The 26,837-nt window shown below is 33.7% G+C and overlaps 1 protein-coding gene across 2 annotated transcripts in view; it reads left to right on the top strand.

The window, feature by feature from the left end:
• SCAMP1 (secretory carrier membrane protein 1) overlaps positions 1–26,837 on the top strand; it is a gene marked incomplete at both ends in the record, with an annotated part of 93,216 nt that overhangs the window by 54,581 nt on the left and 11,798 nt on the right. For both annotated transcript variants that reach the window (XM_084234263.1, XM_084234264.1), the window contains 5 exons: positions 1,451–1,549; positions 2,429–2,537; positions 6,550–6,678; positions 11,048–11,207; positions 24,821–24,922. In XM_084234263.1, coding sequence (XP_084090389.1) covers positions 1,451–1,549; positions 2,429–2,537; positions 6,550–6,678; positions 11,048–11,207; positions 24,821–24,922 — 599 coding nt within the window. The remainder of the gene's footprint in view (positions 1–1,450; positions 1,550–2,428; positions 2,538–6,549; positions 6,679–11,047; positions 11,208–24,820; positions 24,923–26,837) is intronic.

The raw sequence follows: 26,837 nt of genomic DNA, 5'->3' as shown, positions 1-26,837 counted from the left end.
ATTTATACAAGCACTGGGTACAGTCAGAGGTGCGGGAGGGTGAGAGAATTCACCAGAGCGGAGAGTAGAACAGAGAGAGTGAGGAAGTACACTGCTGTGGGGAGCAGTGGGCGGCAGGAGAAGTCTGTGCGTCATGTGGGACCCTCGCCCAGTGACCAGGGAGCAGCCGGGGATCGAACCGGTGCTGCAGAGGCTGCGGGCAGCTTCACAACCCAGCACTCAACTGCTGCGCCACCAGGGAGGCCATTAGCCTTTATTTTTGTTTCATTTCCTTACTGACTCAGTGGTTGTTCAGAGACATGTTATTTAGTTTCCCCTTTTACTTCCTTTAAGGCCATGTGAAAGGGAAATTCAAAAGCATTTTTTTAACTTAAAAAGTAGTATATTGTGGGGAGAAGGCAAATGATAGTGAAATTAATGAAGCACTAAGTACAAATTCCTCTTATATTAGTTTGCTGAATTCTTCCAGATATTTTTTGGGGCATGTACAATTTGTTTTTATAAAGGAAAGGAAAAAATTGGTCATTCTATAGTTTGCTTTATTTCATTTAGTATTTATTTTTAAGATTTATTTATTTATGCATACAAGAGCTGGGGTACAGGCCAGAGGTGTGGGGGGTGAGAGGATTCATCAGAGACAGAGTGGGGAGCAGAAAGGCAGATTGACCGAAGTACACTGCTGAGGGGAGCAGTGGGTGAGTCAGGAGATTTTTGCTGTGTCATGTGGGTAGCTCCCTGGCTGGGGATCGAACTTATGTCGCAGAGGCTGTGGACAGCTTCTTAGGTTGCATCTTAACTGGTTGTGCCATCAGGCCGTATTTCATTTAGTATTTAAAAAGGCATTCTTTTATAGCTCTGCCTCATTCCTTTTGATGGTTGTATTATGATATACAATTATTTAGCCAATTCCCTTTTGATGAACTCCCCCCCCCTTTTTTTTAAGCTTTACAGCTGATTTCAAATACTGCTGATCCTTACTGACAGAGTGGAGGTTATGCAGTTTATTTTCTGTCTACCTAAGCCTTTCCCCTCTTACTCTTTTTAAAGGATATTATTGAGGTTCTTTAAAAAATTCTCCTATTTACCTTTTAGGGCACTGGCATGTAGATTTCTTAAGTGGAAAGAATTGACATCTAAACTTGGTGTACGTTCTTTAGTTTGTTACTTATTTTTCTAAAAATGTTTACAGTTTTTTGTTTGCTTTTTACATTATCTGGGAGGAGAGTGGTGTGTGGTTTGGTGTTAGAGTTAGCATCCACATGGAGAGATGAATGTGTTTGAGAAAGTGGAAATGGAGAGTATAATAGCTCTTTGTGACACATGACTATGAGGAGGTGGGAGAGGAGAGAAGTAGTTCTTAGCATTTTGTTTTTCATTGATTATCCTCTGAAATAAGTTAAAGTTGGATCTCTATGATTAATGTAAGTTATTTTTTTCTTAATCTTCCTAGCCTCCACCTGGCAATGTGAAAATGCCTAATGTACCCAATACACAACCAGCAATAATGAAACCAACAGAGGAACATCCAGCTTATACACAGATTGCAAAGGTTAGTCCATGTCACATGTGTAAATTCATGTTGGAAATTAGAATATCAATAACATTTGCGTTGAGAGCAAAATAATTTTTATACAGTTGCATTCCTGTTGTTTAATTTTTAACTTATTTTTGAGTCTTGTCAGGTAGCTTGTCAACCCTGTATGTACTCATCTAATTTTTTAGCTTACATCATTTTTTACTCCATTATTAGGCATTTCAGAATTCATATATCATCTTGGTATACCATTTGGGTAGTGAAATAGTTATTGTTTTTGGTCTCACTTTTTAATTCACAATACTACAATAATAACCGAATCATACATATTTTATTGGGAGAGCACTATGGCTAAGAAGAGTGGAAAGAAATAGAAATTGGTAAAAAATACGAAATAATTTTAAAAGAGATGAATAGAATGCCTGGAATTACATAAAAAAGTTAAAAATCAAAATTTCTTAGTCATCTCATTTTTTTTCAGCTCATATTTTATAAAATATGAGATATTAATTTTACATTGGGAATCTTATTATCATTTAGCCCAATTCATAAGAACCAACTCAGTTGCCCTTTCCTTTGTCATTTTCCTCATCTGTTCTCTGTTCTCCATTTCCATTATTCAGTCTAGTAGCCACCTTAGTTTCATAAGCTCAATTACCTTAGGACTCTGACTACTCTTACTGACTACTTTCACTACCAAGGAGGGCTTTTGTAACCAAAGGACCAAAATGGGACAGATCTCTCCATAATATTTTTTGAAACTGTAATCTTGAGTGAATTCCTCTGTTTTGCAAGAGAATTTGAATTAGGTTCCTAGCATAATAGAGAAGTAGGAGATAGTATACCAGTGTTACAGTATTTTATACTTCTAACAGTCTCTTGCTTTTCTTTTAGGAACATGCCTTGGCACAAGCTGAACTTCTTAAGCGCCAGGAAGAACTAGAAAGAAAAGCAGCAGAGTTAGATCGTCGAGAACGAGAAATGCAAAACCTCAGTCAGCATGGTAGTATCCAGTGAATTTAGAATTAAAAATAGCTTTTAAACACTTTAAATTAAACCTTCCCTATGTCTAGGTTGTTTGATTTGCAGATAAAACCTTGCCTGTTTTTCTTTCCTAGCGTGAAGATCAGATGCAGCAGATTTTTTTATTTGATACTCTGTAGATCTCTGATCTTGACTGATTTACAGTATGGTCTTATGCTATATTAGGGAGTGTTAGCTCATCACAAAGAAAGTGAATTGTGAATATGATAATTTTGGTTTATGCTAAGGCCAGAAGCCTTTGGTTCTTATTTGGGCCCTCTTTAGGTTTATTGAAGTTTTATGAATTCCTTATATTTGACTTTTTTTTTTAAACTAAGGGGACATTGGTTTACAACATTGTGTATGATTTAGAGGGAGTGGATCACACCCTTCAGGTATATGTCACCACAGCACACCACACTCACCACCAAGGCACTGAATGTTCTCCACCATAGTCCAGTGTGCCCTTCTCCATTTTGCTCCCCCTCCCCCCAACTCCCTTCCTGCTTAATTCTACAATCATAGTTCTAGGGTTTACTGTTGGTTTTGTTTTATCTGTCCCTTTAACTTCTCCAACTGCATTTAACTCTTAACTTCTGGTTTATTCAGACCAGTTTCAAATTACCTGCCTTTGTCCTCATAAAAACATATCTGTCAAATCATGTTACAAAAATATGTCTGTGGTGACTCTAGGAAACTAGGGGTATTTTGACGTTGCCAAAGAAATAAGTACTGAATTTATTATTTGCTCTGAAGTCTATTTAGACTTTGACTACCAAAAGTATGGCTTTGTCATCCTTTGGCAGTTTGATACTTGAAGGAAGTATCTTAGAGAAAGCTATTAGTCTCTGGGTGAGTTCAGATAAAAGAGCTAGACAATTCGTTGTTAAGTCTGGGGTAACTGTGGAATGACAAGGAAAGGACAATATTACCAGACTTTTTCTTCTCACAAAATGGATGAGTCTAAGACCTTGTGGGAACATGTTTATCGTGGCCTATTTTCTTGCTTGCAGCATCAATCAAAGAAGAAACTAATGGTTTAATTGAAATCAATGTTTCTGAAATACCTGTAACTATTTCTTTAGCATTGACTAATATATTTCCATGAGAGATGTTTTTGTAAAATAATAATGTAGAGTGTGAAATTTAAGAGTTAGACTTGTAGTATCTTACACAATTAAGTACTTTTTGTTAACTCATTTAATTCTTACTACAAGTCTGTGAAGGGTAGAATAGTTCTCATTTTATGTAAAAAGTCTTGAGGAGGTTCAGTTGTCCACACCTTTTAGTCAGTAAGGGATTAGGGACTTGTGGTTTTAGAGATTTTTTTTTCTAATTTTATTTATTTATTTATTTATTTATTTATTTATTTATTTATTTATTTATACAAGCACTGGGTACAGACAGAAGCGCGGGAGGGTGAGAGAATTCACCAGAGCCAGAGGGGAGAGAAGAGCAGGCAGACTGAGAAACACACTGCTAAAGGGAGCAGCCGGCGGCAGGAGAGGTCTGCACGCCATGTGGGACCCTCCTCTGGTGGCCAGGGAGCAGCCGGGGATCGAACCGGCGCAGCAGAGGCTGCGGGCAGCTTTGCAGCCCAGCGCTCAACTGCTGTGCCACCAGGGAGGCCCTAGAGATTTTTTCATTCTGTTCTGTTGCCTCTCAAATAGTATGATACTTGCATGAGAAATGTATGAAGAATATGAAATTTGGAAAGACTGATAAACAGTGGAGACACATTGAAGAGCATAAATAAGTTACATTTTTTTTCCTCTGAAAATTTTTGTGGTCTATGAAAAGTATGTAAGACCTAATTTTTAGAAGTTGAGTGATGCATTATCTAAAATGAGAAAATGTTTTTTTTTGATGCTATTTTACCTTTTATTATTATTTTTTAAAGATTTATTTATTTATACAAGCACTGGGTACAGTCAGAAGCGCGGGAGTGTGAGAGAATTCACCAGAGCCAGAGCGGGGAGCAGAACAGGCAGACTGATGAAATACACTTGCTGAGGGGAGCAGCAGGCACAGCAGGAAAGGTCTGCGTGCCATGTGGGACCCTTGCCGACAGCCGGGGATCGAACTGACGCTGCAGACGCTGACGGGCAGCTTTGCAGCCCAGTGCTCAATCGCTGTGCCACCTGGGAGGCCCCTACCTTTTATTTTTAATGTTTGACTACTTTAATTTTAGTTTTTTATTTCCCTCACCATTTCCCAAATCCTTTTTTCAATGTAATATCTTCTCATAGACATATTTTTGCTCCTCATAGTTTGGGTTTGTTCTCCACTAGGTCTTTGATGATATTATAGGTTCTCAGCTTCTTAATCTCATGATTCTTACAGTTTTATGATTTTCTTAGATATGTGTCTTTTGGGTATTATTTTTTTCAGACCCTGAGGGATTTCCAAATTTGATTTTTTGGTTTTGGTCAAGTCCATGCTTCTTCATGGAGTTAACAGTGGAAAACTGAAAAGATTCAGAAGTTGGTCTTTCCGTTCCATATGGATTAGGGATTAAATTTATTTATTTTTTATTTTCAATTTTTTATTGACTTTTTAAAATTACTTTTTATTTTAACATCATTTTTTACATTTTTTTAGACAATATTTGCTTCACCCCACCCCCTCAGCTTGAGTCCTCATAGAATTTCCTTCCCCAAGGCGCGCGCCCATGTACCATCACTACAGTCCCCTGTGCTCCTCCCTCCCTTCCTCTCACCATACTCCCTCCTCCTCCCCTGTAGTATGTCTCTGGTTTATAATTGTCTGTTTTTGCTTTGTTGCGTTTTGTACTGTTACTATGTACTTTTTACACTGATGTCTTATATGGTTCCCCTATATTCCTGTTACAAGTGAAACCATCGGATATTTTTCTTTTTCCTTCTGTCTTATTTTACTGAGCCTAATTCCTTCTAGCTCCATCCATGTTGCTGCGAATGGCATGAGTTTATCTTCTTGATTGCTGAATAATATTCCATTGTGTATATATACCACATCTTCTAGATCCAGTCATCTATTTTTGGGTATTTGGGTTGTTTCCAGGTTTTACCTATTGTAAATAGTGCTGCAATAAACATAGGTGTATGCAACAACAAGTGTTGGCGAGGATGTGGTGAAAAAGGAATCCTCCTAAATTGCTGGTGGGAGTGCAAACTGGTCCAACCACTGTGGAAAGCTGTCTGGAGGTTCCTCAGTGTACTAAAAATGGAGCTACCATACGATCTGGCAATTCCACTACTAGGGATCTACCCATAGGGATTAAATTTAAAGATTTAAGATGTTGAGGAGGAAATTGTACAGATTTAAAAACTATATCATCTTTGGGCTTCCCCTGGTGGCGCAGCAGTTGAGCGCTGGGCTGCGAAGCTACCTGCAGCCTCTGCAGCACTCGTTCAATCCCCGGCCACAAGCGAGGGTCCCACATGGTGCGCAGACCTCTCCCACTGCCCGCTGGTCCCCTCAGCAGTGTATTTCGTCAGTCTTCCTGTTCTGCTCCCTGCTCTGGCTCTGGTGAATTCTCTCACCCTCCTGCGCTTCTGACTGTACCCAGTGCTTCTATAAATGAATAAATAAATTAAAAAAAAAAAAAGGCCAAGGGGAAAAAAAAAATATATCACCTTCACATGAGAGACAGATTCTTGTGACTTTGAAATCAGTATATTTTCAGGACAGTCACAGGATAGGATATTGTTTCTTGGGATTTTTTTTCCTTTCTATTGTACATAAACAGTTCCTGCCTAAACATACTAACACACATACATACATATACATATACATGCATATATATGACACTGGAAAATTATTTTACCATCTAACATCTAGAGTGATAGTCTGGGATAATTTTTTAAAAATGAAACTTGACTTTCAGGTAGGAATATAGAAAGAAATATAATATTATATTTGTAAAACATTAAAAATATACAGTCTCTTAGGGAACCAAAAAGATGAATAGCACATATTTGCCCTAATATAAATAACTTTTTTTTTTGCAGGCAGAAAAAATAATTGGCCACCACTTCCTGACAATTTTCCTGTCGGACCTTGTTTCTATCAGGATTTTTCTGTAGACATTCCTGTAGAATTCCAAAAGACAGTGAAAATTATGTACTACTTATGGATGTGTGAGTATAGAAAAAATTGTATATTCAATTTTGTAGTTTGTTGTCAAAATTTGTCCTTTTTTGAACTCATTTATTAAGGATAGCATAGTAAATTGGTCATTTCCTATAGCTTTTTTTAATTTTCAGAGTGAAAAATATTTAGGTACTTAAAAATAGCACTATATATTATAACCTGAGGAAAACTTTTGTATTGAAAACTGGCATTCTTTTGAGGAAAGGACTTTGTCACAGAATTAAAATTTTGCAACAATCCTTTTTCCTTGAAAAATGTTATGTAGGCAATATTGGCTTTGAAATATTATGCTTACTATTTTTATGCAAATGAAGACCATAAAAATTTCTATTAAAGCATTATAACTATTTTTTTAAATGGGCATATAATATTTTAATATTATAAACTAATTCTCTTATAGCTTTGGGCACAATTTACCATTCATTTATAAGTGATAATGAGTACTTATATTATTTAAAAATATATAATTAATGTAGGATATTTTATTGAGTAGTACAGTATGATATACATTTTAGGCTGTGATGCTTACATTGCTTTGAGTATAATTACAACTCAAAATACTAAAATAAAATGTCAAGCTGTTAACAGTTTGCTGCATGTACACAGAATTTCTACTTAATCTATTTCATTTTTATTTCAAATGGTAGTCTCAGCCTCATTAATATAGCAGTAGGAAAGGTAGCTGCCACAACTTCTCACCTGCCAATTTGCTGATTTATAGATAATTTGTAATATACATTCTTGATGGAGGAACCTTATGTGATTTTACTGTGTAATTAGGGAAATTTTTTTCCCCTCTCTAAATATATGTGATGATTTTCTCAAAATTAACAATTAATATTAAAATTAAATATTAATATTAAAATATAATATACTATAAATATATAAATAATATTAATATTAATTAACATTAATATTAAAATTAATATTAATGAATATTCTTCACATATATGAAGTTGCTTCACATATATGAGAAGTGATTCCTTAGGGAAAGTACATTTTTAACTCTTACTTTTAGTTTTTTTTTAGATTTTGACCTAGTATTTTTTGCTCAAATATTAGTGTCAATAGTACTATATATTTTTAATAGTAAAGCTTTTGAATCCGTATAGGTACATGTTAACCAGTTCATATTATTTAATCAATACATTAATTAGATATGTAATTATATGTCTCTAGATTGTTACGATTAACAGGCAAAAATTAGCCTGGCAAATTAGGTATAAGTCCTTTGTGTTAGTGAAAAACATTTTTAATGACTGAGATGGAGTTTGGAAAAAATTTTAGAACTTCTTACTTTTCTTGTAATAGCCCATGCAAGGGAATGTTTGAAACTACAGAGTAGAGATTATTTGCCATTACCACTACCTTCTCCCCCTGCCCCGCAAAAAGGAGAATTTTGTAAGGAATAGTAAGTAGAGATTGAATGGGGCAGATGATTCATTTTGCCTGTTGGCTAACTGCTTTACCAATCTCGATTATTTCAAAATCTGTTTTGTCTTAGAGAGCTATATGTAACTTTTTGAAGCTCTTAGGAGAAACGATAGCCAACTGTATTATTTCTAACACTCTTTAATTGGCATTTCTGTTTTAACTGTAGTCTAAGAGGGCTCAAGATTCCAGTTAAGGGCTGATTTAAAGAAGCATTACCTGGAACAAAATAGGGTTTAGTACCAGCTCAGTAAAATCTCTAAATTTCATATGAGTTTTTTTAAGTTATTTTCAAGAAGTTTCAACCTGTTTCAGATTTTGGAGCTAATGAATGCTTTCACTATTTAACAATAATTATGAGATAACATTTATTGAGAATTTACTTTGTGTCAAGAGCAGTGCTGATCACTTTTATATACCATTTTGTTTTTAAATTCTAACCACAATGTGAAGTATGTGCACTATGTTATCTAGTTTTATAGATAGGGAAACTAAAGTTTAGAAAATTTCAGCAACTTGTCCAAGATTACACTGCGAGGTTGGAGTTTGATAGCTTGACTCCACAATCTAGATTTCCATGTTTTAAAACCTAGAAAGTACCAAAATGGAACACAATTTACATCTTAAAACCAAATATGATGAAGATAGGACTTCAAAAGAACCTTCATGGAAGCAATTTATTTTATAATCGAACTGAAGCAGTAAGAAATATCACTGTGAAATGAATTTCAACCTCTTTGAGTGTACTCTTGCATTTTAAAAACAAGAGAAAGAGAAAATAAAAGTTTACTTTATTGAAAGACTATTTCATCAGGAAGATAATAAGTGTTATAAAGCTGTTTATGTTAGGCATTTAAATGTAATGCAGACCTTATTAAGAATAATATTATGGTGATAGTTGCAAATTTAGGTCCACTAATACCAGATTTGAGTGCTTTAATAAAGCAAATTGAAATTTTATATTCAACTTGCAAATCATGTAAACATAATTGCCTAATTTTTTTTTTTGAGTGTTCTTACCTATCCTTAGAATCCTCCATGTGGATTGGAATGGGATTGAATTCAGTATCATGCAATCATGCATTTCACATTACTTTGCCTTTCTATATGTTTTATAATCTCTTAAGTGGACTGATTGTTTTGTAAGTAGGCTTAGACAGTTTACTCCTCATTGGGGTACAAATAAATGACTTGATCATAGTTGTTGGTTAATATAAAAACATAGAAAATGTTTTTAATAGATTATATGAAATTGATATTTTTACCTATATTTGGAAGAATTTTTGCGAACTTTAAAATATACATACCCATATATTGTCTTTAAGTGGATTAGAAGATAAATCTTTAAAAGTTATTTTTTTGAAGATTGAAAATTGAGTTAGGATGTTCTCAACATTCAGTGCATTCAGCTATTGGGTTGTTGCAAAAATCATGATGTATTTTTTCTGTTTTTCAAGCAAAAATGTGACATGGCTTTTCCAACACCCCGGTATTTTAGTCTCTTGAATGTCATTTAATGCTAGAAATTATTTTTTACTCAGCTTTTTGAATTCTCTCTTTAAGCCCATTACAGAATGTCTTATTTTGAGGCAAAGGACTTTGAATAAATTTATTAATAAGCTTTCAAGACAGAAATACTAACTGGAATAAAATAGTAAGAGTCTCTCATGTAATAGAATTCAATGAAATTTTAGAACTGGAAGATCTGCATTTCTATAACTGAAAAATTGAAGCACACAAAAGTAGGTTAACTTCAGTATTACATCACTATGAAGGTGTTTTCACTTTTCCTTCTGAACTCTTTCTTCTAGAATTTGGGTGTCTAGTTATTAGATGAGACCAAATTTATAGGCAACCTAGAATGCGTGTTTTTATCTTCTTTCATAAAATTTTATTTGATTAATGATTTAGAGACTAAAGTTTGTTTTTAAAGTTTTTTTGAAAATTTATATATACTAGGCTTTCCATTTGTTATTCAAGCATGTTTGTATATTTTATTGTATTGATACTTTACATTGAACATTATTTTAACTTTCCAAGTATTTAGTTCCTATAATAAATTCAGTTTGCAGATTTTTTTAATCCTTTAAAAAAGTTACTGTTATAGATAAATTAAATTCTATAGGATCATAGTGTAGTTAGAAGTTTTAGTCTGTCAGAGAAAGCATTTATGAACATACACGAAGAATATGCATGATCTGTTTGTATTAACTCAAAAGAAAGATCTGCCAGGGCAGAAATTCCAATAATGTACTTTTTTTTTTTTTTAACATAAATTCAGTCCTCTACCAAAACAACAGCTTTTATCCCAAGACATAAAAATGATGAATTCTATGAATTAACAATCCTTATAGATTGATTATATAGAGTCACTGGAAATTGTTATTTTATCAATATTCTTAGTCCAATGAGTCTAATTTTACTGCTTATAAGATTGCACAGGGTACTTATTTAGTTTTCTCTGTGTAGTCTACTCTGGGAGGTATTTGCAACCACAGTTTAAAAATAAGATTTTTGAATGTAGGATCTTTTTCCTCGCAAGTCCAGGTTCTTTTCCTGACAGGCACTACTTTTCTTCTTGGATCTTGGATCAAGCACACATCACATGTTTCCTTTTCACAGAGGAAACCCTCAAGGTAGTACTTCTCTGATTTAGCTGTTTAATTGCCCATGAGGAGAGAGGGTCAAAAATTTCTGCCCAACAGTGCATGCTGTAATAAGATTCTTTCCCTGTGTATATACTGTTTTCAAATCAAATGTGTAATAAACAGCACTGTTTTTGAAAAATACTGAATGAAAACATGGGATACAATACATTTGCTCTCAGGAAGTATTTTTTCTATATACAATTTTTGTTGAATGAACTCACCAATTGAATGTAAACATTTGTTTTTCTATTTTGTTTTTTTTTTTTTGATTCCACAGTCCACGCTGTAACACTGTTTCTAAATATCTTCGGATGCTTGGCTTGGTTTTGTGTTGATCCTACAAGAGGGGTTGATTTTGGATTGAGTATCCTGTGGTTCTTGCTTTTTACTCCTTGTTCATTTGTCTGTTGGTACAGACCACTTTACGGAGCTTTCAGGTAAAATGTGTGTACTTTAAGATACGCTCTTTAAAACCTGTGAAGTAACGAATTCATATCTTAAGAGAAAACTGACAAATTTTCATTATTTTTTTTCTAACAGCTTCAGAAAGTCCATATGTAACATGCCTTTGTATTCATTAGGTTTGTAAGTCATAAAACCCCATTCTTTTCTCACAGTTGAGAAAAGATAAAACATGAACATGAAGAAAAAATGGGAAAAGTCCTATGTCTTAATATTTGTAAAAGATTATGTCACACGTTATTATACTATAAGGAAAATTGACTCTCCTTTCTCCTTTCAAAAAATATCGTAAGTGGTGATTACAGCCTAATTCTTAATGGACGTATGTAAGGTAAATATTTATGTGATATTTAAAGTGAATTACTTTTATCTAGAAACTTGGTAATTATTTTCTGTGTAAAATCAGTTTTGGGTTTTAAAAACTACTTAGACTATAAAAGTATAGTACTTTGCATGGTATATTTTAATCAGTAGTTTAAACATTTCCACTAAGTATATGTTCTATGGGATATTAATTGGTGTTGTGGAAAAAGGGTTCATTAGCTTAGGTTGGGAACAGCTGGATAATATAAAAGAGTTAAGCAAGTTTCTTTTCAGGATTTCTTAGACTCTTTATGAGCTTAATGTGCTTTGTGATGTGGCCATGAATCTTTTTTTTTTTTTTTTTTTTTTGGTGGAACACCTTGCTAAACTATTTCTTTAAGAAATAAACATTGGAAAATGCTGATTTAGATGATTGTCCTCTATGAGTCCATATATTTAATCATTTTATCAAATCACTTTTATTTAAGTAAACTCATGAATAATGAACATTATCTACTCGAATGAGGGACAGCATTATTAGGCAATTAAAAATGTATTGTGCAGATGATATATTAGGAAATTAGAGGGTCACATTCAGTTTAATTTTCTCCATTTAAATTTAAAATTTCTTTGATTAACTGGACTTTGCATTATCCCTCCTCTACCCCCTGCCCCATCACACACACATCATGGAATTAGAAACCCAGATACGTAACTAGATGGGAAAAAAATACAAGACAATGGGAGAAGATTAAGGAATTTGAGAGAAAATATGCCATTCACTGGAAAATAAATTGGTTAGCAATGAATTGTCGGGAAGAATATAGATGAAGAGAAAGGGAGGAAAGGGCTTTGGATATATGGGAATATGGGAGGTTGGTTATCAGGAAATGGGGAGGGATCCCTGTACGTGTGGATTGGAAAGAAATAAAAAGGACTTGTTGCATGGTCTAGGAAGAGAGTTCCTGCTAATCCTTTCCTTGTTGTCTAAATTAAACTCATAGTGCTTTTCAGTTTTTATTTTTTTGATATCTGGCCTCCTCAGCCTATTTCTGTAACATTGCCATTATCTAATGATGTTGGTGGGTGAGAATGGGGATGTCTTTGAGACTTGACTTTAAAAGTTATCTAATTAACCAGCCACTAAACCTCAGGATGATTTCAAGTGCACATGGAACCCAGAGTAAGAAGAGGGGATTTGTTTAGTTGGTGCAAAAGACAAGGAAAGGATAGGGAGAAAGGAGACAGGTGGGAGAGAACAAGGCAGAGTGAAAGGAAATTAATGTATTTTGAGACATGAACAAAATAAATTTATATGCCAAAAAAGTGACCTGAGACTAGGGTATTTCAGTTTTAACCATTCTGTGTTTAATGTAGCCAAAATAAACTTCTAAAAGCCAGATTTCTGGTACTTATTACTTGAGGTCACTTGGTGCTTTTTATTTCCTTTGCCACTTGACATGAAAATGCTTTGTGGAACAGTTTTACTTCTGACATTATTAATCTTTAGCCCAAGTTCTTAGCTGCATCTTAGCTCTTTTATGGTATATATAAAAAATGCTAATTATCTTGGTTTCACTGTTCAGAGTAGAACTAAGAAATAACTTTTTATAGGGTAAGTTGATTTAAAATGTATTTCAAGTCATTAATATACCTTCTCAGTGTGTTACTCTGGCATTTCCTTCTTCCAGATTACAAAGTATTTCTGTCTGTTAAATCTTTTCTGAGTATCTAGTAAAGTTTGTTAAATATATAACGATGGCAGAAATCTTCCTTAAAGTATGAAAACCTCAAACTAGATATATTAGGCATAATTATATTAAATGTATGGCTTTAAATAGACTTCTTCAGATGAGTGCTTGGGATCTATACTTGAGATCAGTTTTGAGGGAGATTATGGCCTTTAAGTAAGAATGGAGTCAGGCTATGCGGTGTTTCATGTTCTGTTTCAAGATTAAGAAGTGTAACACAAGCCTCTGAACATACTATGTAATTTCGTAGAAAATGGATAACAGACCTTCTAGTCCACATTCACATATTTCTTTATAAGAAGTTTTTATTGAAAGCAGTTAGTCTTTGTTATTCACACCCTGGAGTTAAACTGAAGTTCTTTTTAAAAATTTTCACCTTTTCTTCTATGGCTAATGATATATTTGCCTCCTCAGCCATAAAGTTATTTAAATACCTGCTGTGAATTTTATTTTCTCCACAAGTGAAGAGTAAGCAGTAAGAAAAACTTGCCATGGGTTTATTTTAGAATAAACCAATCATTGCAAACATATAAATTAGGAGGGGACATTAAGTGTTACCAGGTTTTTTTTTCAAATTGCCCAGTGAATTTTTTTCTTCTTCTTTAGATGGGTGGTAATTCCAAGTTTCTGGACTGTTACTTTGTGGTGGAGTGCTTAAAATAACTAGAGGGCATATCAGGAAATCTATTTGTCTAGAATAAAAGGGTACATATATAGTTTGTTTCCTTTTGTGCCCTCCTGTTGACTCAGTCTAAAAGTAAATTTAATACCTCAAATTCCTTTTTAAATGTTAACAGTTAACCTTGTCATCAAGAATTTGTTGTAATTTGCTTAATATGATGAATGTATTTTCTAATATTAACTAATTTGAGAAGAATATAATTGTTTTAACTGAATTATAAAGTACCTTTAGATTGAGTTAAAATATTTTATAATAGCCTTAAAATTTGTTGAGAAATTTTAATCTACATTTAAGTGATTATATTCAATAATTGCATAATAAATCATATTGATAATTACATGTGATAAAGGCGGACTCTTAGGAATAATTTTTTAATTATTAGAAGTTTATTTTCCAATGTCATCTGAGTTTTTGGTATTTCATTTGGACATTTATGATTGAATTCACTTGATTCTTTAAGAAGGTATTGCAAAGCAGTTCTAAAGCATGAAGTACCTTAAGGTTAAATTAATCACTCATTCAATACTGCCAGTAAGCTAGATTGGTCAATAAATGGCAGCTAGAATTAATGTTTTGCCTTTTTGTTTCTGTGTGTTTTACTTTTGTTGATACATATTATATGTTATTTTTGGTTGCTTTTAATTCATTGTCTGCTGGTGCCCCAGTCTGAGGAAACCATAAAAACTATATATGGTTTATATAGAGGTATTGTAAATTTACATAATACTAAGGTGTTTGTTGATCCTTTGTATTGCCAGATAAAAATGAACTTTTAAACAATATGGTTCCATAATCTCATTTTTAAAATAGGTTTTGTCTAGTTATGTTTAGTTAATGATATATTGGGTTGTCGGAAAAGTCAAGATGTATTTTTTCTCTATTTTTCATTTTCATTTATGTATTATATAAAATGTAGTTATATACATTTTTCTTTCTTTGCCTTTCTTTCTTAATTGAGATAGTTTACAACTCTGTAGATTCCAAGATTGCATTTTCTCACCATACTTGATACCAAATGTTCATTTACAATTCACCACCACTGACAGCGGTCCCTTCTAATCACCCATTTCCCCTTCCTCCTCTGGTAACTACCATTCTGTTGTTAGAGTATTAGAGTTTTGTTTTCCTAATATTGCCCAAATGAGTGAAATCATACAATGTTTTAAATGAATTAAAAAATACTTTTAGAGTGAGTTAAAATCTGAAATCTGACTTATTGCACTTCGCACAATCCCCTTACAATGTCTGTTTTTGAAAATGGTGAGATTTTATCTTCTAGATCAATAGTATTCCATGCATATATCTATCACATCTTCTTAATACACTCATCTGTCATTGGGCATTTAGTTGTTTCCAGTGTGTGTATTGTAAAGAGTGCTGCAGCGAAGATAGGAATGTATATATACTCTTCAAGTTAGTGTTTTAATATTTTTCAGCATAATTTCAAAAAGTATGCCTTTCTTGCATCATTTCTCAGGACTGTACTAAAGTAGAATATGCACTGCCAAAATGAGAGTAAACAAGAAAGACCAAAACATGGGATCCAGAAAACATGAGCTCTGACACCAGAGAGGACAGTCCAGATTATTCCCAAGATGATATTGAAGAGAGGTCTCAAGATGACAAGTTAGGTAGTTACCCCAGTAGTCTGTCAGTTCAGATTTGAACAAGTCAGAAGACTAAGAGAAACAGTTTCAGGAAGACAAAATTGATCCCTAGTGGGGCTTTGGTTGTGGAGAGAATATTTTGTTGTTGTGGTTCAGCCTCAGTCTTAGGTAGGCTGTGTCTGTGCCTTTCCCTGCCACTCCTCCCCACAAGTTTCTGTAATAATTTGAACCAGGACATACTCCTGTTCGTCCTCCAGTTTTAGAGTTTTTTTCTTGCCCTTTCCCCAGCTGCCGTGGCTCTTCCCCTGTGCTCTGAAGAAGGTGGTGTGTGCTATCTTTCTTTCCTTTCCACTAATGCTTTTGTTTTGAACGCAACATATTTCTTATAAATGAATGATAATAGTGTTCTCAGACCTAAAAAAAAATGACAAATCATACCAAATAGGAATATACTACTTTGAGAAGATAAGTACCATTTACTATCCCCCTCTTTTTTCTCTCCCCGGACATATTTTTATTTATTTTCATTTTTTAAACTGTACTATTTTTATTGAGGTGCCATTGATATACAGTGCCATGTATGTTTTAAGGGTACAGATTCACACCTCTTCGGATAATATCCCCTTCTTAAGGGAATGCAGAAGGAGATAACAGCTTCAGAGTTTTAAAATCCCTCACACTGTTCCAATATTTGAGAACTGCAGTAAATACAGAAATATCTTTTGATGAGTCAGTTCTAGATTCTCTGTGTGTTCTCTTAGCTGTTTATTTTGCATATGGCTGATGTTAAAAGGAAACAAATAAACTGAGTGGCATTGTGCCTAGTATAGCATGAGTAGGTAGGTATGTAAGAAACATTTATACAATATATGGTCTAACATAGAGTGAGAACAGAGCAGGTGAGATATATTTGCTTTATATATATGTATAGTAATATATATAAAACAGTAATTTGTGGTAAAGTAACTATATTTTGTTAGTGTACATATTTGTCAGTATGCATGTGTATATACAATTTATGACAATAAATATAAATTAAAAAAAATTATTTCATTTATCCATTAGCTATAAGCCAGATAAAAGCAAGTTCTAAGTTTAGTTTTTGAAACAGTTACCAAACAAGAAACTCAATATTTATTGCACATGGAAAAATAATACAAAGAAAGAATTTTCTGTATTTTTTATTTTTAAGTCACGTTCTGAGATAGACAGGAAGTTTATTTCAATCAATATAAATAGAGGTTCATAACCCTTTTAGTGAGAAATTAAAGGTAATTTGATATTGGTGATAAAGTAAAAATTTTCAGTTTATTTAATAAAAGTTACTTGTTTTGGTCAGTATTCCAGGGCATATATGTTTTATCTCATGGCATTTTACTGCAGTAGTAAATGGTGGTACAAATCTATTAACTTTACCTGCAATATAAAGTTAAGATAGTTTTGAATTCAAGAATATATAAACACATAAGGTAAAAATTTGAGGGGAATAAGGTAATTCAAAGTATATATTTAAATATTTGGGGCACTTTTAGTGTAAGAATACTACTACAAAGTAAGAGTATTAATACTGAACTTTTGACAGAAGGTATGCTAAATAGCTTTCTGATGAAATGTATTTTAGATGCGTCAGATATCAAGCTGTAGTATTGCTCAGTATTATGTGTTGAGAGAAGTGTGTTAGAGGCATGTTTGCAGAAAGCATTATTTCTTTAGTTTTCTGCTCATGAGAGCTTAGCTTGTGTATTATGCAAAAGACAGTTTAATTGCAAGCTAGGATCTAAATAAACAGTGTTGACTTTTATTTTCATTTGTTTAGTTTTTGTTCAGTGCCTAACTACTGACTGACTTCAGCTATTTATGTTTTCTAAATTGAATGACAATTCAATTATAAGATTTTACTTTTCTCTCAAGAAAATCTTTGACTAATCAAGTAAAAGTTTTAGTAAATTGCAGTCCTTATTCTCTTACTGGCTGGAGTAATGCAGTTACTTTATTATACCCTCCCTGACTCTTTTTTTAAAAGGGAGTATTGTACAGAATTTATTACAAATGAAAAGAAAATTTATAACCTATAAGAAATACTACTTTGAGCATTGTGGTTAATTTAGGTTAGATAGTGGTATCCTATTGATTGATAATTAGCTTTCTTGAACAAAATAGCGTTGATTTCTATCCTAGAGTTAGTTTGATCACGGTTCAGAACACTAGCTTTACAGCTACACAGACTATTTCTGTTACCAGCTATGTATTTGGATCACTTACCTGTTCTAAATATGTATATTAATCAGCAAATTCACATCATTTTTAGTGCCTACCTTGTGGAGTTATTGCAAAGACAAAATGGATAATGCCTGTGTTTGTCATGGCCCCTGGCATATATTGTTCAACAGATTAGTTAGTTAATTATAGAGGATCCAGAGCTTGAATCAAGGTGGTGGTCTAGTTTTAAAACTGTCCAAAAATTTCATATGCTTTAGTAAAATGTATAGGGAAAGGACAAATTTCAAGGTCTCTTCCATTCCAGCTCTGTGGGTTTTTTTTTTTTTTCATTTAGACTAGTAAGTAGTTCTTAATATTTTTATATAGACTCCATTATCTAAAATTTAAAATTGTTAGGTCAATTCAGTGCAATACTCATCAAAAAAACAATAACATTATTTAAGGAAGTAGAACAAACAATTTTAAAATTTGTATGGAACCACATTAGACACTGAATAGTCAAAGTAATCCTAAGAACAAAAAAGAAGAAAAAATGGGGAGGTATCATGTGCTCTGACTTCAAACTATACTGCAAAATGACAGTAACTAAAAAAGTATGGTATTGTAACAAAAATAGACATTGAGAACCGTGGAATAGAATTGAAAATTCAAACACACATATCTGTGGACTGTTAATTTATGGCCAAGGAACCAAGACCACACAATGGTAAAAGGAAAAACCTCTTCAACAAATGATACTAAGAAACATGGTTAGCCACATGCAAAAAAAGAAATAAAGCTAGATCAGTATCAGTACAAAATTATTAGAGAAAATTTGGGACTGGTTTAGATAATCTTAAATTCCAAAATAACTAAGCCAAGGAAAACAACTTACCTGGTTAGGTTCCTTTTTTATTCTAATGTCTTCACATCATCAAAATTTCATGTATTGGGCCTCCCCGGTGGCGCAGCAGTTGAGTGCTGGGTTGTGAAGCTGCCCGCAGCCTCTGCAGCGCCGGTTTGATCCCCGGCTGTTCCCTGGCCACCGGAGGAGGGTCCCACATGGTGCGCAGACCTCTCCTGCCGCCCGCTGCTCCCCTCAGCAGTGTACTTTGGTCCTTCTGCCTGCTCTGCTCCCTGCTCTGGCTCTGGTGAATTCTCTCACCCTCCTGCGCTTCTGACTGTACCCAGTGCTTGTATAAATAAATAAAAATAAATCTTAAAAAAAAAATTTCATGTATTACTTCGTTCTTGTAGTGGTAATAAAATTACCAATCATGTCCCAGAAAATTTTAGATCTTGTCAGAAGCCAAATGCTACTTCTGAAGCAGAATATTAATTCTGTGAGCAAAACAGTTTCTGTCTAGTATTATACTAGTTAACAGAGGTACCAACAAGTATAATTTAGTGATTACTTATTGTGTGTTTGTACATTTATTAGTTCATATAAGTACATTCCATTGTTCTAATTTTTCAGATACAACTCTCAGATTTATATTTCGTTGGAAATTATACAGCTTCATGTGAGAGAATCTGAAATCAAATCCAAGTCTGTTTCTAAAACTTGATGCTCTTAACCAGTATACCGATTTATCAAGGGTAAACGGTTTAGTATTTTAGTTAATTTGTGTGCCTCTTTACCATGTTTAACTGTAAAATTTGTTACTTCTTTTGAAATCATGAAATAATGTCTTTCCTGCTTTCCCAAACTGTAGTGATTTTTATCTCCAATATTGGTATTTAATGTGAAATTAGCTTTATAAAATAACATGTAACTGTTTTCTGAGTTTTATTATGATAATTTAGGGGAGCACTTTTTACAAATTTAGGTGTGTTGTGACCTTGGCAGTATATTATTTGAAGACATTAAACTAGAAATAACTAATTTATTTTAGATTTAGATTTTCGATTTCAATCTTTCAATCCTGGAAGAATGAGTGAGGATGGTGAGTAGTAGGAAGCTTTCACTATTTTTTAATTTTATTCTGATGAGAAAATAGATTACTTAAATGGATTGATAATGAATAATCACAATACCATAAGTACTTCATTTTAAGCTGAGATAAATTGTAAATTAAAACCATCTAGCTTAAATCAGTGGTAGTTTTTCCTATATTTCTATTCATTCTTCTTTGGCTTAAGATGAGTATGTATAAGCTAGGTTATTTAAATAGTCTGCTTCTTAATCTCTTTATGTACAGCAAACCCACCACCTTTGGTTCTAGATGCCAGTAGAAGTCCTGTATACCCTATGACCTTTTTTTCCCTAAACCTTTTCTGATTCTGGCTTGGGTATAGTACTCCACTAAGGAGACTTCTGTTTGTTTGTTTTGTTTTTTTTTTTTCAGAGCTCCTCAGCATTTCCTGGCTTTTCCCTCAGGCATCTCAAATGAACTTAATTCATTGAATAATTGTATTGTTCCAGTTTGTTAATTTGTACTATTTGGTAATTGGGAAATTATACTTAATATCCTTTTTAGCATTGTGACTAGCTCAATTTTTGCATATAAATTCTTAAGAAATTTTAGGTTTTTGGCAAGGAATTACAGTCCCATTTGGTAAAATTGTTTTCATAGGGAGTGAAATTTACTTTTTAATATTTTTGATATAAAGAACCTTGTTTTCTGTGACTAGTTAAAAACACGTTAATATTTATAGAAATTGAATTTTGCTGATTTTGTGTTTGTAATAATTTGGACAGGTTACAGGGAGATTTGTGTATGCTCTTGGAGGTAGGAATCCAGATATTTAAGTAATTGCTAGTATGTGGAGTGTATATCTCAGAACTTTGAAGTGTTTTAAAATAATACTTTATATTACCTTGGTAATTGTTCAATAAAATAAACTTTACTGTCTCTTTGTCCAGTAGCAGAAAAATTGGTTAATCAAACAAGGTAAAAAATAGTCCATTTAAATATATTTAGCCCTGCTTTAGAGAGTAAAAGACAAAATGGGACTTTGAGGCTTCTTTTGATCAATTCAGAAGTATACTAACTATATATGTACTAACTAAACATATAAAACAAAGTGAACCAATTTTAACATTCTTCCATTTGTATTTGATAGCAATATTTTGTGAATATTTTCTTCTTAGTAGGACTAGTTGATTTTTAAAACATATTCCATGCATTATAATAGGTTTCTTAGCTAGAGATTGTTTCTAGGCAGTTTGAGCTTCTAGTATAAATTTGTGAATTTGGAACTAAATAAAAAGTTCCCCATTAAGGAACAAAAATAACTTTTATGAGGCCATCAGGCATTATTCTATGAATGAACTTTTTTTTCAGGGTATATATTTCATATATAATTTTAAACATTTTTATAATGCTGTTTTCTTGGTACACAAAAAATTAAAAGTTTTACAAGAAAAAGGCTATTAGTCTTCTTTCTTTACCAAACCTATAGCAACATAGGAAGATGTTTTTAGGAAGATATTTTAGGACCTGCTTCAAAACAGCAAAAAAACATAATGATAATTAAAAGTGATGCTTGTTTTCACCAAGTGAGCCTGAAGAGATGAAGCACATGTAAGGCTTCTATTTTGTATTAAAAAAGTAACATTTTGTATTGTGGCCTTCCTTGCTGCTTGTTTGGTTTTTGTTGGTAAATTTCTCAATTTTTATGATCACCAAGTAACACCAACTTTGGTGTAATTTATTAGTAATGGAATTACTAAAAAATGAAAACCATTTAGTTTAAATCTGACTGATTTAGAAAACATTTACAAACCATTAAAATATTTTTTTTTTTTTTTTTTTGCACTTTGGAGAAATGGCCAATTCTAGAGTTGGGGCAGGGCAATACCAAATGAGCTTGGAGTACTATACAAGTAGACTCTGTGAGGTCAAAGTTGAAACAACTTGAGCAACAAAATAATGATAACTTATAGATGAACCTAAAAAATAAAATAAATGTTCACAAAACCATATTAGACTTAGCAACTTTTCTTGAAAGTTGAGAACTTGATTGCTAGGCCAAAAAAAAGGGAACCATTGGGGCATTCTAGGTAGACTATAAATAAAGGCGTTGAGATAGCAAGACATGTTCTTCAGTTTGAGTAGCTGGAATGGAGATTTTATGTATGTATGATGAAGAGATGTATATGCTGTGTTAAATTATTTGGACTTCATTCTATGGTCAGTAGTTTGCAAACAAGATACAAGAATCCCGAGGGAGCTTTCCTGGAAAAACAATTTTGAAATATGACATAGAGGAGGTGGAGTTTGAAATAAGAGACTGAAATATGTCTTAGATCAAAGTAGTAGTGGAAGTAGATAATAGCATAGAAACCAGGGACAAAGAATGTTTAAGGAGTATCTTCAATGCCAAATCCCAGAAAGAAGTAGAGAGACAGTTGAGAAACTTGGAAATTCATAGATTGCCCATGAATACTTTATGCCACATACTGCTTATGAAATAGTACGTGAGGAGAAACCAAGTTACAGTGTATTGAGAAGTGAATGATAAAAGACAGGTAGAGGAAGTTACTGATAGAATACTCCTTATTGATGGAAAAGATTTTTTTTATTGATGGAAAAGAGGAAGATAAAGGCAGTGGAAGTTTAGTGGGGGAGTCAGGGTTAAAGGAGGGTTATTTGAAAATGAGAAAGGTTAGTATTTATACACAAAAGACAAAAGGGAAGAACCTAGACAAAGACTTGTGGCCAAATTAGGGGATAGAATAAGTAATAAATAGAGAGCTCATAGGTGATGGCTGAAGATAATGTTAGTTTTGAAAGGAGTGATAATACCTCCTTACAGATAAGCAGTAAAGGAAGGTTTGTGGTATATATAAATGTGGAAAGTCAATGTAGGGAATAGTAAGCAGAGGAGATTGATTCCTCTGGCTTTTATTTTCCTCTTGTTTTATGCTAAGATTGAGTAATTTGAAATGTTAAGTCTCTTGAAAAATATGTTTTGTGGTTGCAGTAGACACTGCTAAATAGAAAAATAGAGTAAACTTAGCATAGTTAAAAATCTTGTTAAATCTAATAGATGATGTTAAAAGGATACTATGATGATCAAGTGGGTAGTGTTTATTCAAGGAATTCAAAATTGTTTTAACATTAGAACATTAATTAGTTCAATTCACTATATTACAGACTGAAATAGAAAATTAGCATATCATTTTAATTAGTGAAAGCATTTGACAAATCCAACACTCACTTTCATGATAAAAACATAATAAACTAATAAAAGCGATCTCTCAACTTGATGAAGGACATCTTTGAAAACCTGTAGCTAACTACTAAATACTTTATGGTCAAAGAATGAAAGCTTTCTGCCTAGGATCAAGTACCAGATAAGGATATTCATTCTTCCTGCTTCTATTGGAGAAGTTTTGTCCAGTACTAACAGGCAAGAAAAAGAAAAGTATTGGAATTAGAAAGGAAGAAGAAAACTCTTAGTCACAAACTATGTTGTCATCTATGCAGAAAATATAAACAGAAAGATACCTTGTTAAAGGATTGGGAGATTTAGTATTATGAAGAAGCTCAAAATGGATCTATAGATGCAATGCAGTCTGAATCGAAATCCCAGGACTCTTTTATGGAAATTAACAAGGTGTTTCTTAATAGTATATGGAAATGTAAAAGCATAGACTAGCCAAAACAATTTTGAGAAATGACAGCAAAGTTGGAAGACTAATATAATTACCTAATTTGAAGACTTAATAGAAAATTTACAATAGTGTGACATCAGCATAAAGGTAGACTAATGGAACAATGGGACAAAATAGTGTCCAGAAATAAAACCCACATATACATACTGATTTTTGAAAAAACATGCAAAGGTAATGCGGTATAGAAAAGGCAGTCTTTTTAATACATGGTACTGGAGTAATTGAATATTTTATAGGCAAAGGAAAAACCTTAAGCCCTGACTTTCACAAAGGTTTCTTAGATACAACAAAATCAAGATCCATAAAAGAACAAGGAGATAAATTGGAGTTCATAAAAAACGCAAAACCCTTTCAAAGACACTCTTAAGAGAATGTATCTAATAAGGTACTTTTGTAGCCAGAATATATAAAAACTCAAAATTCAGAAACTGGGTGAAAAAAACCTTAAAATGATTTAACACTTTAGTAAGGAAAGTAGATATCAAAAAGCACATAAAAATATGCTCAGCACCATTAGTAGGAAAATGCAGATTAAAACAAAATGAGATGCCACTGTACATCTGTTAAAATGACTGAAATTTAAAATATAGACCTTACCAGTTGTTAGATGTGGAGGAACTCATACCTATATACTGCTACTAGAGATATAAAATATTAGTTTCTTTGGAAAACAGTTTTGCAGTTTCTTGAAAAGGTAAATATATACCAATGATGTGTCTAGCCATTCCACTTGTGGGTAGTTAGCCAAGAGGAATGGAAATGTGTTTATATGAAGACTTACACATGAATATTTATAGCAGCTTTATTTGTGATAGTAAAAAGCTAGAATGACAATGTCAACAAATAATAAACTGTAATTTAGCTATGCAATGGATTATTTGTTAGCAATGAAAAGGAATGAACGTTTGATGAATGCTGAGTGAAGGAAGGCAGACAAGAGTATATACTGTATAATCCCATTTATATAAAATTCTAAAATATGAAAACTGTTGTGACAAAATTCAGTGGCAAGGTGGGAAAGGAGAGATCCAGATGCACTAGGAAACTTTTGGTATATGTTCACTATCTTAATTGGAAAAGGTTCATGTGTATCACATGCAGAGCAAACCAAAAACTGAATTGAGTAGTTTAAATATTTTTGTCTTTTTGTGCATTAAATTCAGTGAAGCTGTTTCATTTTTTAAAAAAGGAAATTTTTTTTCTTTACCAAGATGAATTGATATTTGGAAAAAGGGTTCACATATATTATTACTTAAAATACATATTTTAATACTTTGATGATTCCCTCTGGTACTTAAAATTTTTATTTAGAAATCTTTTAGTTTTTAATGTTTGTGTATCAGCCTTCATGTGAATGTAAAGGTATTATGAAAAATGACATTCTCCTATTTTTTCTTCTCGTTTTGTTTTTTTCCCCCTTTAGGAGTGACAGTTCATTCAGATTCTTTGTATTCTTTTTCGTCTATATTTGTCAGTTTGCTGTACATGTACTCCAGGCTGCAGGATTTCATAACTGGGGCAACTGGTAAGTCATTTACTCCAGCTTTAATTATTCCAGCTTTAATCTTACATAGTATATTTATATAATTTTGGCTTAAAAATAGTTAACATAGCAGGCCTTCCTGGAGACAGCACTATGAAGCTATCAGCAGCCACTGCAGCACCAGTTCCATCCGTGGCCAGGGATGTGACCCATATGGTGCAGCAGACCTCTCTTGACTTGCCCACTGCTCCCCTCAGCAGTGTATTTCAGTCAGTCCGCCTGTTCTGTTCCCTGCTCTGTCTTTGGTGAATCCTCTCACCCCCCACATCGCTGGCCTGTACCCCAGTTCTTGCATGCATAAATAAATCTTAAAAAAAAAAAAGTTAACAGGAAAGCCAGCTTGGCAAAAGTAAACAAAAGTGAAATTAATAGAATATGCAGTTAAAATGTGTCCTCAGGGTAATATTTGGACATATTTTATTTGAAAATCACATTCCCATTAAAAAAAATATATTGCTAGTTTAAATAAAATGTGTGTAGGGGTTAAAGACAGCACTATCAAGATATCGCCAACCACCGCAGAACTGGTTCAGTTCCTGACCTGCCAGGGATTAACCCACATGGAGCAGCAGACCTCTCGTCTCACCCTCTGCTCCCCTCAGCAGTGTATTTCAGTGGCTCTGCCTGTTCTGCTCCCCACTCTCTCTGGTGTATCCTCATCACCCCCCATCACCTCTCTGGCTTACAACCCATTTCTTGTATGCATAAATTTTTTTTAAAAAAAATTGGGGGTCTCCGCTGATGGTGCAGCGGTTGGCCGCTGGGCTGCAAAGCTGCCCGCAGCCTCTGCAGCACCGGTCAGCCACCAGCGAGAGTCCCACATGGTGCGCAGTCACACATGGTGCACCACATGGTGTGCAGACCTCTCCTGCCGCGCCCACTGCTCCCCTCAGCAGTGTACTTCGTCAGTCTTGCCTGTTCTGTTCCCTGTTCTGGCTCTGGTGAATTCTCACCCTCCCGTGCTTCTGACTATACCCAGTGCTTGTATAAATAAATAAACAAACAAACAAACAAACAAACAAATAAATAAATAAATCTTTAAAAAAAATTGGTATGCTACAACTGAAGTGGAGTAATCTGGCTGTCAGACAACTATCAATAGCTTTATGGATCTTCTAGTGAGCATGTCTAGCTTGGAGACGATTTACACTGATATTTTATTTTAAGTCTTTTCAATGAAAAACATTTTATTGTTACTGTGAATAGTGTTTACTGTCACATTTGAAGGAAAAGAAATGTTTAAAAAATACACTGCTGGGCCTCCCCGGTGGCGCAGCGGTTGAGCGCTGGGTTGCGAAGCTGCCCGCGGGCCTCTGCGGTGCCGGTTCGATCCCCAGCTGCTCCCCGGCCACCGGAGGAGGGTCCCACATGGCGCGCAGACCTCTCCTGCCACACGCTGCTCCCCTCAGCAGTGTACTTTGTCACTCTGCCTGCTCTGCTCCCCTCTCTGGCTCTGGTGAATTCTCTCACCCTCCCGTGCTTCTGACTGTACCCAGTGCATGCATAAACAAACAAACAAATAAATAAATAAAACATGCAAAAAATAAATAAATAAATAAATAAAATAAAAAAGACACTGCTTATATTAACAGTGTGCTTTTTAATTATGAAAGTGAAGTAATTTCTTTTGCTTTTTTGTGCAAATTTATAAAAACTGAAAATTGAACACAACAGCATGTAGTGTCTAAAGAATACACAAAAATGTATTAGTGTATACAGGATGGCTTGTTTTAAGATAGACCTGATATAAGTCACAGATGAAAAAATATAAACTTTATTTTGAGATAATTGTGGACTCACCTGCGGTTACAAGAAATGATACAGAGAGATACCAGCTACCCTTTCCCCACTTTCCCCCAGAATAATACCTTGCGAAACTAGTAATTCTCATCAGCAT

This window comes from Talpa europaea, assembly GCF_964194135.1.
Source record: "Talpa europaea genome assembly, chromosome: 5".
Lineage (NCBI taxonomy): Eukaryota > Metazoa > Chordata > Mammalia > Eulipotyphla > Talpidae > Talpa > Talpa europaea.
The sequence above is the reverse complement of the archived record's forward strand: the minus strand, read 5'-3'. Positions and strand labels throughout refer to the sequence as shown.